This window comes from Polyodon spathula, chromosome 29 (assembly GCF_017654505.1).
Source record: "Polyodon spathula isolate WHYD16114869_AA chromosome 29, ASM1765450v1, whole genome shotgun sequence".
Lineage (NCBI taxonomy): Eukaryota > Metazoa > Chordata > Actinopteri > Acipenseriformes > Polyodontidae > Polyodon > Polyodon spathula.
Window position 1 is genome coordinate 7,967,482 of NC_054562.1, and position 15,290 is coordinate 7,982,771.

The following is a 15,290-nucleotide window of genomic DNA, read 5'->3' on the forward strand; positions in this document are numbered from 1 at the left end:
GCAACAGGTGCCTTATCATGCCTAATCAAGTTGAAAACGAAGGATTCATATTCAAGGGGTCGGGCGTCTCTAATGGAATGGTTTGTGAAGATGAATTGAAATGGTCACACATGAACTGGATGACTGATGTGGCCAAATGCCCCAACTAGAGAGTACTGTTTTCAATTTGGTACTCTCCAATAACCAAGGCAGGGTGAACAACAGACATGCTACTGAAACAAGGGACCACAGCATGAACAATTTTGAAGCCTACAGAAAAGTCAAACCGCTTCTATAACTCTGGTCTATAGCTTTATTGAAAGGCTAAGTCTGCTGTTGACTTGTGATGAGGCAATGGAAAGCGAACCCCCTTCTGGTCCTTTTCTTGCAATATTGTAACTAAAGTAATTTGAAGAAACCTAGAAGGCAGATGCAGTAAGCTTTGCCTATTTGATTCTATTGTTGTGGCCTGTTTCTGAACAGCAACATGTCAACAGGTTTGGAGATTAAGGAGTTAATCCATGGGTAATAAATTACCATCATCCTCCTCCCAGGGTCTGCTTTAGAAAGAATAATGATACAGCAAGTGTAAAAGCAGGTTTGTGTGTAAAATACAAATCGCTGCCACAGAGAAACACGGGCAGGACCCTTCAAGAATCTTCTGAGAAACAGGAGCCAGCAGGCATACATACAAGTAGCTTTCCAGTCAAGGTGGGAGAGAGCAGTAACTCTAGAATTAGGGGTAATAAAGGAGCCTCTGAGATATACATGGAGATAAAAAGCTGCTGAAGTGAAGGTGCATGTGAAAGCTCTAAATTTAACAATTCCAAAAACGTTTATATCTAGTTAAGAAAGAAGCAGCTAACACAGGCTGAACACACTTTGCGCCTGGTGGGCAGCTCTGTGCGCGTGTCCCCCCTGTCTGGAGCACTGCAGGACAGGAGCGTGCAGTGCAGTAGCAGCTGCAGCAGCGTCCGAGTTGCCTCACCTATGGGTGGAGACGTGGCAGCTGGCAGGACTGGACCTTTCTCACCATCTGCACCGCCGGGCACTTTGCCGAGGTCCAGCTGCGGGAGGGTCTTGGCGGGGGGCGTGTTGGCAGTGGCGGCCTGGGCGACGACATTCCCCAGCACTGGGTCAGGGCTCTACAGAATCGAAGCAGGGTCCGTTAGCAAAACGAGTGGACATCTTGAGACAAGACAGGAAGAGGAAAAACGAAGCCTTCCATTCATTCTGGAAGCTACAGCACAGTGCTTGTGTGGCTGTTGCAAGCTTGATGGGCCTGCAAATCAACTCTCTCGCAGGAAAGATCGCTCTACTCAATCTGGCAGAGCATTAAACTTCTCGTAGAAAGAAAGATACTACAAGAAAAAAAAAAACACAGCTATTTAAATCGGGGTCTTTTTACAATGTGTATAGTTGTTTTTATGGATCTGATAGCACCATTGTTTTATACACCAGTTGTCCTGGCTGGGACCTGAAAATAACTTCTTTCTCCCCGTGGCTCTGCGTGTAGCTCAGCTTCTTGTTTTGCGATGTGGATAAGCAGTACAGGGGGGGCAGGATTACAATGAATCACACTATCAGCACGTCTATCTGCACTAACCAACCAAGGGGCTCAATGAATGACAAATGAAAATGTATTGCAATACTTCATAACACGGTAGAAGCAAGTACCTCATAAAAGACAAGTCCTAGTTTTCTACTGCCAGCTGCTCTAGGGCACAGGTGTTAACTACACTGCTTAAAACGCTTGTGAAAAGCGAGGAAGTTGACCTCATTCTTACACACACTGGAAGCGAAATGAAACAAGGACGTCTGGAACAGTGGTGGCAGCACCACTGATGTCGCCCGAAGTGCCACTTCCTCCCTCTCTGACCAGTTTCAAAGCAAGGCATGAGATGTGAATTAAAAATGAATATCAGCTTTGCAATTTGCCAGCAATTATAACATTTGATTTCTGGTGCCCATTTACTCTTCTCAAAGTTTTTGCACGTGCTCCACACATACCACAGGGAGGCTCCGCAGGCTCTGAAGTCAATGAATGGACGCTGGAGAAACAGCTGTAACACACACTGTATAATCGCTGGGTCCTGTCAGCACTGTGCTGGAGAAGCAGCTGTAACACACACCTGTATAATCGCTGGGTCCTGGCAGCACTGTGCTGGAGAAGCAGCTGTAACACACACCTGTATAATTGCTGGATCCTGGCAGCACTGTGCTGGAGAAGCAGCTGTAACACACACCTGTATATCGCTGGGTCCTGGCAGCATCGTGCCAGCTGCAGACTGGCTGAAGGTGGTCACTCTGCTTGGCTGCCCTCGCAGGGTTACAGTTATGGTGGTCGGTGCCTTCAGCCCTGCCAAGGTACAAAAAATTATCGTGAACTCCTTTATATAACCAGGTGGGGACCGCGAACAGACTCTCAGGCACAGCAGTGAAATAAGCGACAAAAAACAACGGCAGATGAAAGATCTTCACTTGCATTCATTTAGTTGACAGTGAATGTGCCAAGTTTCAACTAGCACGTGACCGGAACCCTAGAAGTCTTGAAATGCAAGGCAACTTAATTTCAATGCCTTTCACACGAAACCCACAAATCTGAAGAGTCTTGAGAAACGAGATCTGCCTTGTGTTTGCTCCAACGCGTCTAACTGGCGTTGCTGCACCCCGGAGACGTACCGCCACTCTGGCTGGAGATGTGTGCCAGTCCCGGCAGGCTACTGGCGAGCTTGGCCAGCCCTCCGTTGCCCAGGAGCTGGTGGATGGCGGTGGTTTTGCCGGTGCCCGCTCCCCCGCTGGTGACCACAGGAAGGGTCCTGACCAGTGTGCCACTCCCCGTGGTGAAGGTGCCCAGAACCTGGCCCTGCGTCTTCATTCCGGGAGCCTGCCAGGGAACACACACACACACACATCACGTGACACAGCTTTGCTCTACACGCACGCACGCACATGCACAATTGACGCTGCACAGCTCAGCTCTTCAGCATATACTGTGAGGCAGTGTGGCCTACTGGTTACGGTTGAGGGACTGGGAGGAAGGCAGTGAAGCAAAAAAAAAAGAAAACAGTTTTATTTAAAAACAAATAATTACACTAAATAAATAAATAAATAAATAAACATGCACAAGGAAGGAAGCAAGTACCAAACAGCAACGCGGTGGAACCTATGTGAGGTGCATGCTTGCAGAGCGGAAGTCAAGTCATTATTAGCAATCTGGTGTAAGAGTTACCTGTGTGGCGGTGGGTCTGTTCCAGGTGTAGGTTACCTGAGTGCTGGTCCCTGCACTGGCTGCTGTGGAGGGCAAGCTGGGAGACCGGGTGACAATTTCCTGGATGCTGAAACTCAAGCCCTGGAGCAAGCTGCTAGCAGAGGGGGTGCCTGGAGAGAGGATCCATCACAGAGATCAGGAAGGTGGAGATACAGACCGAGGATCAATCACAGAGATCAGGGAGGTGGAGATATTCACACTTTAAGAAGCATTTCCTTCAAGAGGTTTTAGGTTGTTGTTAATTAACTGAACAATACTTAAATAAACACAAAACATTCCCTCCGTCTCCCTTGTTTACAGTTAATCAAGTACTCAAACCACTCATACTCTCTACAGTCTGCTCTAAGGTAGGGCAGGAAATCTCAGTGACATTTTCTACTTTCTGTGTCATTTATAGCCTTGGTGTAGCAGCAAAGATGCCAGTGCCCTGGGAGAAAGCAAAGCTCCATCCAAACGGCTTTTAAATCACTCAACGCAGAACTTAAGTGCCTTTGACTAGTAAGTTAAAAAAATAATTAAATAAATCTGATTTCAAATTATCACAAAAAAAAAGTAATAATAATAAAAGAGACATTCTTTGTCAAGCCATTGCTCTCTCTTTCCAAAAGCTGGAGAAAAGGGGAAATGATCCAGAAATACTAGGGTCAGCCAGGTCTGTTCTGTGTCCAGTTCGCCGGGAGGTACCTTGTGTGGCTGCAGCAGGGCGGGGGGAGCCGGGCCCCGGGCGGCTCTGCTGGCTGTGGAAGGAGCTGGGGGCCACCACTCCACCACCTGAGGCTTCAGACACACTAGCAGATCTGGAGATACAGAGAGACACAAAGCTCTTACTCTATCACTGCCCAATTAAAAACAAATCCTACTTTAAAAAAAAAATAAAAAAATTGCTCACTGTGAGCAACATCCACCACAGATAAGTAAAAATACATCCATGGATTCCTAGCGGGGAAAAAAATGCAAGTGCTTGCTGACTTGTATTTGTTTTACTTACTGACTGCCAAAAGTAAGAGCAAAATCCTCAGTTATAGAAAAGATACACGACAGTTCAAAGCAGGTAACTCATTAAGCAACTTGTTTTACAGATTAAGCATTGCTGTTGCTGCAAAGCTTTGAAGCAGGTACAGCAATGTCAGGCTGCGACATGCTTCATCGAAATACGGAAAACGCACCCGCTTTGGAACACCCACGTGCACAGTATATAAAAATCAGCAACACGGGGAGATCTTGGAGGCACATCTGAACACAAACACGCACCTCTGTCCTGTAAGAAGCCCTGACAGCTCCTTGGCCCCGGCAACAGATTGCCCCACTGTCACAGTCAAAGGCTTCCCCCCTGCGCCTCCTAGATCAAGGAAAACAAAGAGGAACATGTCAAGATTTAAAGCCCAAACAAACACCTGACAGATCCCAGAATCTGGTTCTCTGGCGAGACCTCGACAGTCTTCCAGTGGCAGATTTGCATTTCTGTAGACATCTTCACAGGCTCCTGGTACAGAAAGACAACACGAGGATCAAATACAGGGTACAGGATGCCGTCCAGCACAAGGTAATACCCATGCTCTGGCCCCTGAGGGGTGAAAAAAAATCAGTTTGTATCTTCAACAGCACCCGAGAACACGCCTGAACTGTATCCTTTAAGCTGTGAAATTCACAGGATCAATGCACTGGCTGGCTACTGAATAGCATTTTGAATCCACAAGGAAGAAACAGGAAATCACGGCTTGATCTGGTTCGAATCGTTACCGTCCTGCACAGCCATGGCGCTCCCTGCGTTCTCCCCGTGTGACAGGATGGTCACTTTGATTTTGGCTCTCTTGGGGGACTTGGCCGGCGTGGGGAGGGAGGTCTGTCTCTTCAGTTGCGCTCTGTCCTCTTTGTCCAGCCCTTCAGCCTGCCCGGTGGACACAGGCACTGCAGAGACAGAGAGAGAGACACACACACACACACAGTCAGACCTGCTCAAGGGCAAAGCCTGGGCTCTACTGCTTCATCACACACCAATAAATACCAGATCCTGGGCCCACAACCTCAGAAGGGAGAGACAGAGATAGCGAGGGAGGAAGGAAATGAGAGAGGGGAGCAGGGAATACTGTAAAGCCATAAATATTTGGCTAATCACACCCATAAAAAACCTATTTTGCTCCAGAAACGTTGGCCAACTATTGCAATACACCAAGTATGTATTGTTAGTGGAATTTGATATTCGTGCCAAAAATGTTTGCAGTCCACCCCCCCACCCCCACCCCATATGTGAAAAACACATAATAAAAGGCTTGCATATATTTATGGCTTTACAGTATACAAGGATACCTTAATAGAAGAGGAGACAGGGAGAAGCACAGTGAGTAAAACAAACGCATAATAAAACAAAGAGGGTGACGGGTCAAGTTTAAACACAGAGAAAGAGGGAACAGTGAGCGATTGGGGTAGAAGGGTTGTGTACAGCTTTGAAGAAAAGTTTTGCATCACCTAGAATTTTAAGATTGAGACATAATAAAAACCTATCTGAAGGTAATTTAAAATAGCAAATAATTTATTTCGACTTTGAGGCAAAATTAGTTAAATGAGCTCTATGGGGAGCTGCAAAACTTTTGGCCATAGCTGTAGAGCGCAGGACAGATAAGAGAGACAGAGAGATACTCACCAAAGAGACAGGAGGGGCTGCCAGGAGGAGCTGCCTTCCTCACCAGCATGTTTTGTTTCAGAAAAGCAGCGAACTGAGCTGAAACGAACAGAGAGAAAGAGAAAAAAAAGACAAAAAAAGAGTTATAGAAGGAAAGACAGGAACAGCGAGGAGGCACACACAGAGAGAGAGAAAGAGGGCCCAGGACAAGCCATTTCACCTTCAACAGAGGCAATACACCATGCTAAGATATACCCCACCCCCTGCCAAAATTGTAACCCTGTACCTTCTCTAACAGATCCCCCACCTCTCCCTCTATATAGGAGTTCTATCAATGCAAGGTTACAGAACTGTATCCCCCGAACTGCCAATGTTTGCTCCAGTAGTGGTACATTATTCAACTGGTTTCACTCGACTTTATGAAGCAAAATGGGTTCGTTCTATGGGGTGATGCGAAGCTGCTGCATGTATACGGCTCTGAGAGCGCACAGCCTGTACCTTGTGCTTGTTTGTGCGTAAGCACGGCTCCTGATCTCTGCATGTGTGTTTTCAGCAGCTGGGTAGCTGTGATCAGGCTGGATTTCTGAGCCGGAGACAGAGCTGACGTTTTAGTCTTTGGGCTGGAGGCCGGACTGCTGGAAACACTTGACAAATCCTAATGCAAAAACAGGAAGGACAGGCAAGGGGGCGTATTTAGGGGAGCGGTTCAGGTTCAGAGGGTTGGCACATGACTTTCTGTGTGTGGAATTGGATGCAGTAGCTGTGCTTCTGCTGCTACAGAGTGGAAAATAAAACTGACTGGAACAAGCAGCTAAATTTGAAGAGTCAATTAACTAAAATTAGGACTGCACTGGAAACAAGTCCCGAACTGGTCCAAGTTGTTTAAATTAACCAATTAACCCTCCATCCAGACCCTGAAGTGGTTCATTATCTCATTTTACCTGGAGTGGAATGGCCCTCCAGGACTGTGATTGATTGCACACCCCTGCTGTAGAGCTCCCTAGCCCTGCCGAATCACTCACCTCCGACTCGGAGGGGGAGATGGGCAGCCGTGTGGCCGGGGAGGCAGGCCTGCTCTTCTCCAGCTCGAACGGCAGCTCCCTCCGCGAGTCACGCTGCTTCTTCTTCTTCTCTGTGTCGAGGTCGCGGGGGTCGGCCGCAGCATGGCTCTCAGCGCGGGTCAGAACTCCCGTCAGGAAATCCGCAATCTCGTCCTGCCAATCAATCAATCAATTAAATCAATCATGGAACCAGCACAGCGCTCCATACCGGAGACGGGAACGTGTTATTTCAAATTAAAATGCTCTGGAAACGTACGTACCTGAATGCAGCGGTCCACCATGCTCTGCGTCAGCCCTTCAGACTTCATCTTTGCTGTGCTGATCCTGCAAATCAACGTACAGAGTGAAGGCTTTGAAACAGTCGATCTGATCTTCATTAACCTGTGTTTTTACAGGCAAATATTTGAGCTGCTGGGCATTGACAGTTAAATCCGGTTTGGGTGTATGTAGACTGTCTCCTGATAAAGCAGAATGTGCAGAAGTCTAAACTATTTTTTTTTTTTTACTTTTCCGTACGAGACGCTAAAACTTTTTGCAGAACATTGACCTGATGGAATTTAAACATGGTTTGACATTTGGGGTTGCTGAAGGTGGCCTTAATACTGAATACTTGGGGTTGCCTTAATATTAGAAGGGACTTTACAATCTAGTCGATAGGAGTAAATCGCTAATGTTAAAAGATACCTCTACTGCATGGTGGTCTTTTCACCCAGGTGGTCCTAGAGAGGTTTTACTGTAGGGTTATTGACACTGGCAGTGTGGAGCCCCAAAGGTACTCTTTGTTCAGTGGGATACTGCAGCTGTAAACCCCAAGTCTGTGAGCTCACCGGAGGTTGTCATCGGCTCCCCCCACCACCACCATGCTGTTGTCTCCCCGGATCTTCTCTCTGAACTCCTCCATGGTCTCCACGCCGCATTGCAGGGCGTTCTGACCAATCACAAACAGCACTGGGGTCTTCAAGTCCAGCAGGGGGTCGTCCACATCCTGCACGACAAAATAAAAAAGCTTTGTCAGCTCAAAGAACACTGTCTGTGCACAAGAACTACTTAGAATGAAATATCGAATTCAAAAGGAGGCAATCTTAGGTAGTTAGGTAGTTGTTATCAGAACATCACAAGAGTTATTGATATCCTTCACACACCTACCTGTGGGAGGATGCTCAGTCAGTAAATCAGCGATATAGAAACAATGGGCACTCCTGTCTGAAAATGTTAGACCTCTTTGAACTTTAATCAAGCATCTTAAACAACTTCTAAAAGTCTCCTGCGTTTTACCATTTTACACGAATGCCATGTGCAGCTTATTAAAGTCTCCAATTAAATCAGACAAGTTGCCTATTTTGATCATTTTATCAGGATTTTCAGTGACACGACAGATCAAAACAGCAGGAGCAATGGGGTGTTGTAATGCACGTGTTGTTTTTTTTTTTTTTTTTTAATAAAAGTCTTACCCCTCTGGGCCCGGAGATGGTGAAGAGAGGGAAGCCGAGGCAGATCACTGCAGTCACAAACTCCATTACTGCTACCTGAGGGCACATTACAGCATGCAATCATTGTGTGTGTATTTACAGCAACACAAATTAAAAACAATGCCAACTTTCTTATTGTCTGCAACGAGGGGTGCGAAACAGGGTTTAAAATGTACCGACAGGTTGGATCTGCTCATCCAAATTGTCAGTTTCCTCCTCGTGATGCTTTAGTCGCTTTCAGATGTATTTTAGAGAAGCAACTGTTTGAATGAGAAAGCGCTCAATTGCTTGTGCACCTTAAGGGGCTCACTCTGCTATTCCAGCTGGGACCCCAATGCACAGGAGACGTTCCTCAGTTACTCACATGACAGGCGATGAGGGCTCCGACATTCCAGCCAACCAGAATGATAGGCTTGTGTGGGAAGTGGCTGTGCACCTGTTCGAAGGACAGAGAGGCGGGAGTTAAAAAAAAAACACACACACACACACTCAAAACAACCACCGTCAGCCTGAGGATCCGATTTCCAAAGCTCCGTGACACGGGAGTGAATCTGGAGCAGTGAAGCTCAGAAACTCAGTAACGCAAACCCACGTTTGCAAATCACTCCTCAACAACATCATTTAACTGAGCAACCTGGAGCATTACATATAAAGCTGATATGAAGAAAGAAAAGCTGATGCATTCTTTTAAAACTGCAAAAAAAAAAAAAAAAAGTACTCGAAATACACTAGCCGAGATTTTTGTGTTTTTTTAACCACACGCTTTAACCCGGGGGTCTCCAGCCCTGGTCCTGGAGAGCCCCTATCCAGCACGTTTTCTAGGTGTCTTTACATCAGCAGTAGCTAAAGATCTGGAACGCCTGTTCATCTTGACTGATTAAACCAATAACTGGTTCAACTAAGTAACTGAGAGATTGGCCGAAACGAAAACCAGCAGCCACAGCAGCTCTCCAGGACCAGGGCTGGAGCCCCCTGTTTTAACCCTTTGCTGGCCAGTGTCCAATAAATTTGACGTTTAGAAAATAGGCATTAAAACAGGTATGGGAACATACCCAAGGCAGTAAAGGGTTAATAATGTAAGTGAGGTGTTTTTTTTTTATTGGTTAATGTCTCAATGTGTTTAAAAGTACTAAACTAACATAGTAAAAGCACCTTCAATCCGGAAGAGATTTTTAACCCAAATAAATGGTACCTCTAGAACCTTTCCCCTCACTGCTCCGATCATGTGCTCCAGACACTGGGTGATCCCAACATTGGCTCCGTTATTTACAAGGTGTGTGGACACAGGGATAACCTGAAACACAAATAGGTTTATCCATCAGTCCGACGACAGCTGGCTAGGGGCTCCAAACACTACAGCAACAACTCCACATAAACCCATTCAAGGGCTTTCAGTACATTTTATTAGGTCTAGCTTGCTTAGTGAATCAGAAAGACCTGCAGTGATCTAGCCCTGCAAGTGCTCCTGACCTGCATGATCTCAGCCTCGCTCCCTCAATCTGAACAGATACAAAGCTACTTTTTATCACATGCACGCCTCTGAAAGGTGTTGCACGACAATTCAAGCAAGAGCCCAAGTTGATTCCAAACAAACACAGTTGCATCGTTTAACTTGACTGCATGAGTTGGCTGTGTTTTAACTGTAATCCAGGCACCCTGCTGACAGACACAGACAGACAGAGACACACCTTCCCCAGGCAAGAGAGCTGCGACTGCCAGAAACGGAGACGGCGTGAGGTGGGGAAGACTTGACTGGTCGGCCCGGAGGGAGCGATCAGGATTAGGGGGGACCCTGGGAGCTTGCTCTGCAAAACAAACAAAACAATGAAATCGGTTGAAAGAGTGAGAGGCTTGAAGGAGGGAGCCTCTATCTATACAATAAGCTAATGCAAACAAACCGGTAAGTGAACAAAGTCCTGTGCCTGTAGAGGCTACAGAAGAATTACGAAGCAGGGTGCAGAAAAGTAAATTACACAGAAATTTTAATAGCGGAAATAAACTTAGCAACCAACTGGCAATTTAAATACAATAAAAATCATTTGTCAGCCTCTAGTCTTTTGCTTACTGAGAAAGGGAGCACTGGCATCAGACACTACTGGGATAAAAGAACAGCACCCCAGTCTGGCGCCAGCTCCTGTGGGAGTCTGGCAGGAGCTCTGCGGTCCATGTGGCGTGTGGTCACTATGGAGGAGGCGTACCGGCTTGTTGTGAGAGAGGACCCCCACGGCCGGGTCCCAGGGTCTCTTGAGCAGGAGGGAGAGCGCCTCAGCCCCCGCCGCGCCACCCTTCACAGACGAGGACAGCAGCATCCTCTCAATCATCGTGGGAACCTGCAGAGGAGCACAGCACAGCCGTCAGCTCAGCAGGGCTGGGCCACTACACTAAACAGCCTACTGATTCTTCACAGAAAGAGCGGGACCTTCACTTTTTTATTTTAATATCAGTTTATAAACCAGCTATGTCAAAACAATAACAATGACAAGAATCCTTTATTTATACTTATTTTTAGGTGGTTATTAACATGATCTGCGTTTGCTTCAAAAGCTCATTAAACACTCATCAACAGAGTTTTGCTCTTGGAACTAGTAATTAAGTGCTACAAGCAATAAATGAAGACTATTAAACCTATTGCTTTTTCCAAGCTTATGTAAAATCAGTATTTTATATTTTAGTTCAAAATGCAGAAGCGAACATTCAACGACAATGGATTGTTTGCTGCGGCCCTGCAGCTTGGAGAACATCGTTCTGTTCCAGAGTGCCGGCTTGGCGCTTGCTTTGAAAGGGGAGCGGACCACCTCCTCACCTTGCTCTTGAGCGTCTGCAGCACGTCCAGATAGGCTGCCAGCATGGGCAGGCTGAGCGAATCCACCAGGGTGCAGTGCAGCCACTGGGTGAGCTTGGTGTCCCAGCTGACGCTGGCCAGGGCGTGGCGCACCTTCCGGGCGCACTTATCCACCGCGATGCGGCGCAGCACCGGCTCGTTCAGCGCCTGCAGGGGGGGAACGGCAACATCAGAACTGCATCAAACCAAAAGCGTCACATGTTCGAACGGAGCCCGGTGAGGGCACTGTCGCTTTAACTGTCTGAATAACCTCCAAAACTGTGTGACCCAGCACAGAATACAGGCTGTACAGCCACACGCACACTGCGCCACGAGGGCCCCCCGTCTCACCTTCTCGTTGGCTAGTCTTGCCTGCCGCTCAGCCAGCAATGCCTTCATCACCTTGTTAAACAGCTTGTTCTGGGCCATGGACCAGCCAGCCCTGCGTAGGAAACAAAACACTAAAATGGATATTTTCCACCCCCAAAGCTCTCTGCGGTACAATAGCATAACTAGGAATAAGGCTAAGGCTGCTCCTTTTGCTCTGACCTCTTTAGGGCTCCTCCACTCTGTTCTGCATCCCTCCAAGACCTATTCTGTGTGAAGCGCCAGGGGGCCCCCGTGTTGGAAGCACGTGATTTAAGACATAAACTGGTTCTCTAATGCGTATTTTTCATGGCGTTACCAATTCCAGAATCCTTCTCTCTAAAATGTCACCACTATACAGATACGCATTAAACAGGCCCTTGAATTTGTTACTTGCTTCCTGAGCTACAACATAGCTTTAAAGGGCATTAATAACCTATTGCAAATAACAGCAACAGCAGCTTGGGTGGCTCAATGGGACAAAGTGACGATAAAGTAGAGAAGGCAACTATGAAAGAATAAACAAAGACGTGCAAGCAACCGGATCTTAGAGCAATAATGAAAACAACTGGTTTGGACACCTCTCTACAAATAGCCAGCTCAGCACACGAGGAAAGGGCATCTCCCCGGTCTGAAACTCCCTGTCTTTTTTTTTTTTTTATAACGTACTTGTTGACTTGCTCCTCCCAGTCGTCGGGCGGTGGGGGTGCGTCCGCATCAGTCCGTGCGAAGACCACGTGACGTTCACACTCGTTCATCACGCTCCTCGCCTTCTGATCGTCATACAGAGGCATCGGCGTCGCGGTCACCGTTTCCACGTCGATAGACATTTCCGTCTCTCTGCAGACACACCAGATAATATTACACCATGTGCACAGAAAAGACCTGAAACAGTCATAAGTTCCCAATATCCCCATGTACAGAGATGAAGGCTGAAGTGTTGTTTCAGCTGGAGTATTTTAGGGCAGGAGAACAATGTACAGTTTTGAAGGAAATAAATCACACAGAAGCAAAAGCTACTACAACGTAGTTTAACGACTCGCTCTGAGATATTTTTACAGGGCCTACTGTAATATAAAAAACTGACGATTGACGTATGTATTCAATAAGAACAACATTATAGATTTTGAGCATTAGATTTTAGGGAAATAACCCAGCTAGGCTATCTGAATATCCTTGCTTCAAAGTGTTGCAATATTCTAGAGAACCGATAGTTGAGACACACGTTTATCTTGTTCAAATGAGCAGAAATCAAGACACCCGAGAGAGTTACTGTATGTGTTGAACCAGCCGCTCTCACCCGGAGGAATCCTGCTGCCGCCGTGGCGTGACGAACAGCATGCGTGTGGGCCGGGCGCTGCTGGCATCGGGGTGGGCGCTCCAGGGCTTGGCATAGCTGTGATCCAGGAAGACCAGGTCCAGCTCGCGCTCGTGCACGGACAGCTGGAACAGCAGGGAGGTGCCCATCCTCCGCGCCGACGTCTGGAAATCCCGCTCCCCACCCCGATACATCTTCCCTCGGCCTTTCTCCAGCTCTACTGCTCCCGGCAACGTGGCCCTGCTGGGGAGGAGACACACACACAGGGAGATTGAAACATGACAGCAAATGCACCAGGCAACGGAAGTGTAGCACAGCAAGCATGGGAAAGCATTACAGAGCATAGAAAAAGCATGGAAAAGCATTACATAGCATAGAAAAAGCATGGGAAAGCGTTACAGAGCATAGAAAAAGCATGGGAAAGTGTTATAGAGCATAGCAAAAGCATGGGAAAGCATTACAGAGCATAGAAAAGGCATGGGAAAGCGTTACAGAGCATAGAAAAAGCATGGGAAAGTGTTATAGAGCATAGAAAAAGCATGGGAAAGCATTACAGAGCATAGAAAAGGCATGGGAAAGCGTTACAGAGCATAGAAAAAGCATGGGAAAGCATTACAGAGCATAGAAAAGGCATGGGAAAGCATTAGAGCACAGCAAAAGCATAGTAAAGCGTTATAGAGCACAGCAAAAGCATAGTAAAGCGTTATAGAGCACAGCAAAAGCAGGGGAAAGCATAGCAGGGAAGCAAACAAAATAATCTTATTGTTGTTGTCAGTAACATCACGCCTCGTGTCCAAGTACTGCAATTTCTGAGCAAGTTGTTCACTAATATATATATACACATACATACACACCTGTGTGCTCCCAAAATACTGTGAACTACAATTAAAACAAGGCATTATTTACGCCCCATGTTGTAAGCCTTTGTTTCCCCCATCCCTCGGCGCGCATCTCAGGCTCGCCGCAGCAGGAAACTCCGCGGATTCCCAGGCCCAAATATTAAAATCGTACTTCACGGTACTCTTAATTTACACAACACGACAAAAAATGTGACTGAAAACACAACCATAACAAGAAACAACTTCTTACACACAAATATATACATATATATATATATATATATATATAAATATATATTATACCTATACACTGTCTCTGCATCTGCAATCTCCGGGGTCTTCACGACATTATGCAGCCTCTCTTCCTTAAAAGAAAAATAGAAATCTGTAAGAATTATTTTTATCTTTAGACACATTCTAATGACATCCTTAATGATTTATTATTATTATTATTTAATAAGCTTTTAAATCGGAGATCGTTTGTTACTATTTTGATTTTGGGTCTTCATTTAGAACGCGTTTCAACCGCGCCGCAAACAACCCGGAGCCTTAAAACCCGGACTGGAATCCCGAGCGAAGCCAGCCAGAATCGGGTTGAGGTCATTTTGAAAACCCGGAGCGGAATCACAAAACAACGCACAGCTTACGGAGAGGAAAATGGGAGCGGATAAGGATCTACCAGGACGATGTGTTGTGTGGATTGTAAAAACGATAAGGATACTTAATGCTTATCCATTACAGTATTGTTATAGCTACACATTTTTGCTGACAAGCTGTAGATGTGGTAACCCACGCATTTTGCTGAAGCTGCACAAAGCTTAATAAAGATTGCTTCTTTATTTTACCTCCAGAGGGTACTATAGGACAGCAAAAAATAACATTCTGCAGGACAAGCACAGTTAAGCACCGTATTCCTTCTAATTTAAGACGAATTTTTAAAACATTTTTTTCCTTCTCAGAAATGGCCTGCATCTTTTCAATTCGAGGTCATCTTAAAGAAAGGAATACGGTAATTAAAAAATATTTGCTCAATTGTGTCAAACACTTACATAAGTTGTGTACGGCCCGTTTATTAGATAATAGTTATTTTCACCATACACTGCTTTCTACATTTTGCTTGGGTTACCAGAATTATACTGGAACTAATCAAATGCATGTTTGTGTGTGTGTGTGATGCTTGATATTACAAATTGTTCAACAATTTTATTTTAGAAATAATTGGGCGAGTTTTATCTGATAGAAATTATCATGTGACAATAACAATTCAAATCAACATTGCTGATCGGATTTGTGTTTTGAACACTGGCCCGCAAGTCACAAGAACAAAGCTCAGTCCTATACAGACACCCTGAAACATCCCTCCCAGGTCTCCACGCAGATTAATAATAATCATCTTTATATAGCGCCTTTCATAGTGGACCACCGTCACAAAGAGCTTTACAAGATACAAGACTAGGGTGTGTGAACTATGCATCAGCTGCAGAGTCACTTACAACAACGTCTCACCCCAAAGACGCAGCACAAGGAGGTTCAGTGACTCGCTCAG

General features: G+C 46.0%; 1 protein-coding gene across 2 annotated transcripts; it reads right to left on the reverse strand.

Moving 5' to 3' along the window:
• Positions 1 to 26: 26 nt before the first annotated feature.
• On the reverse strand, positions 27 to 13,155 carry LOC121302365 (KAT8 regulatory NSL complex subunit 3-like). 2 transcript variants are annotated; one of them, XM_041232292.1, is made up of 21 exons: positions 12,888 to 13,155; positions 12,257 to 12,427; positions 11,573 to 11,663; positions 11,204 to 11,389; positions 10,599 to 10,730; positions 10,089 to 10,205; positions 9,593 to 9,694; positions 8,765 to 8,836; positions 8,383 to 8,457; positions 7,759 to 7,916; positions 7,192 to 7,255; positions 6,893 to 7,084; positions 6,369 to 6,525; positions 5,892 to 5,969; positions 4,991 to 5,158; positions 4,502 to 4,589; positions 3,935 to 4,047; positions 3,212 to 3,360; positions 2,662 to 2,866; positions 2,226 to 2,338; positions 27 to 1,124 (listed from the first exon to the last, which is right to left on the reverse strand). In XM_041232292.1, the coding sequence occupies exons 1-21, from the start codon at positions 13,097 to 13,099 to the stop codon at positions 822 to 824; spliced, it is 2,946 nt and encodes a 981-aa protein (XP_041088226.1). In that variant the 5' UTR covers positions 13,100 to 13,155; the 3' UTR covers positions 27 to 821. The 2 variants fall into 2 exon arrangements, with proteins under 2 accessions (XP_041088226.1, XP_041088227.1); XM_041232293.1 differs by lacking the exon at positions 5,892 to 5,969.
• Between the last annotated feature and the right edge of the window lie 2,135 nt (positions 13,156 to 15,290).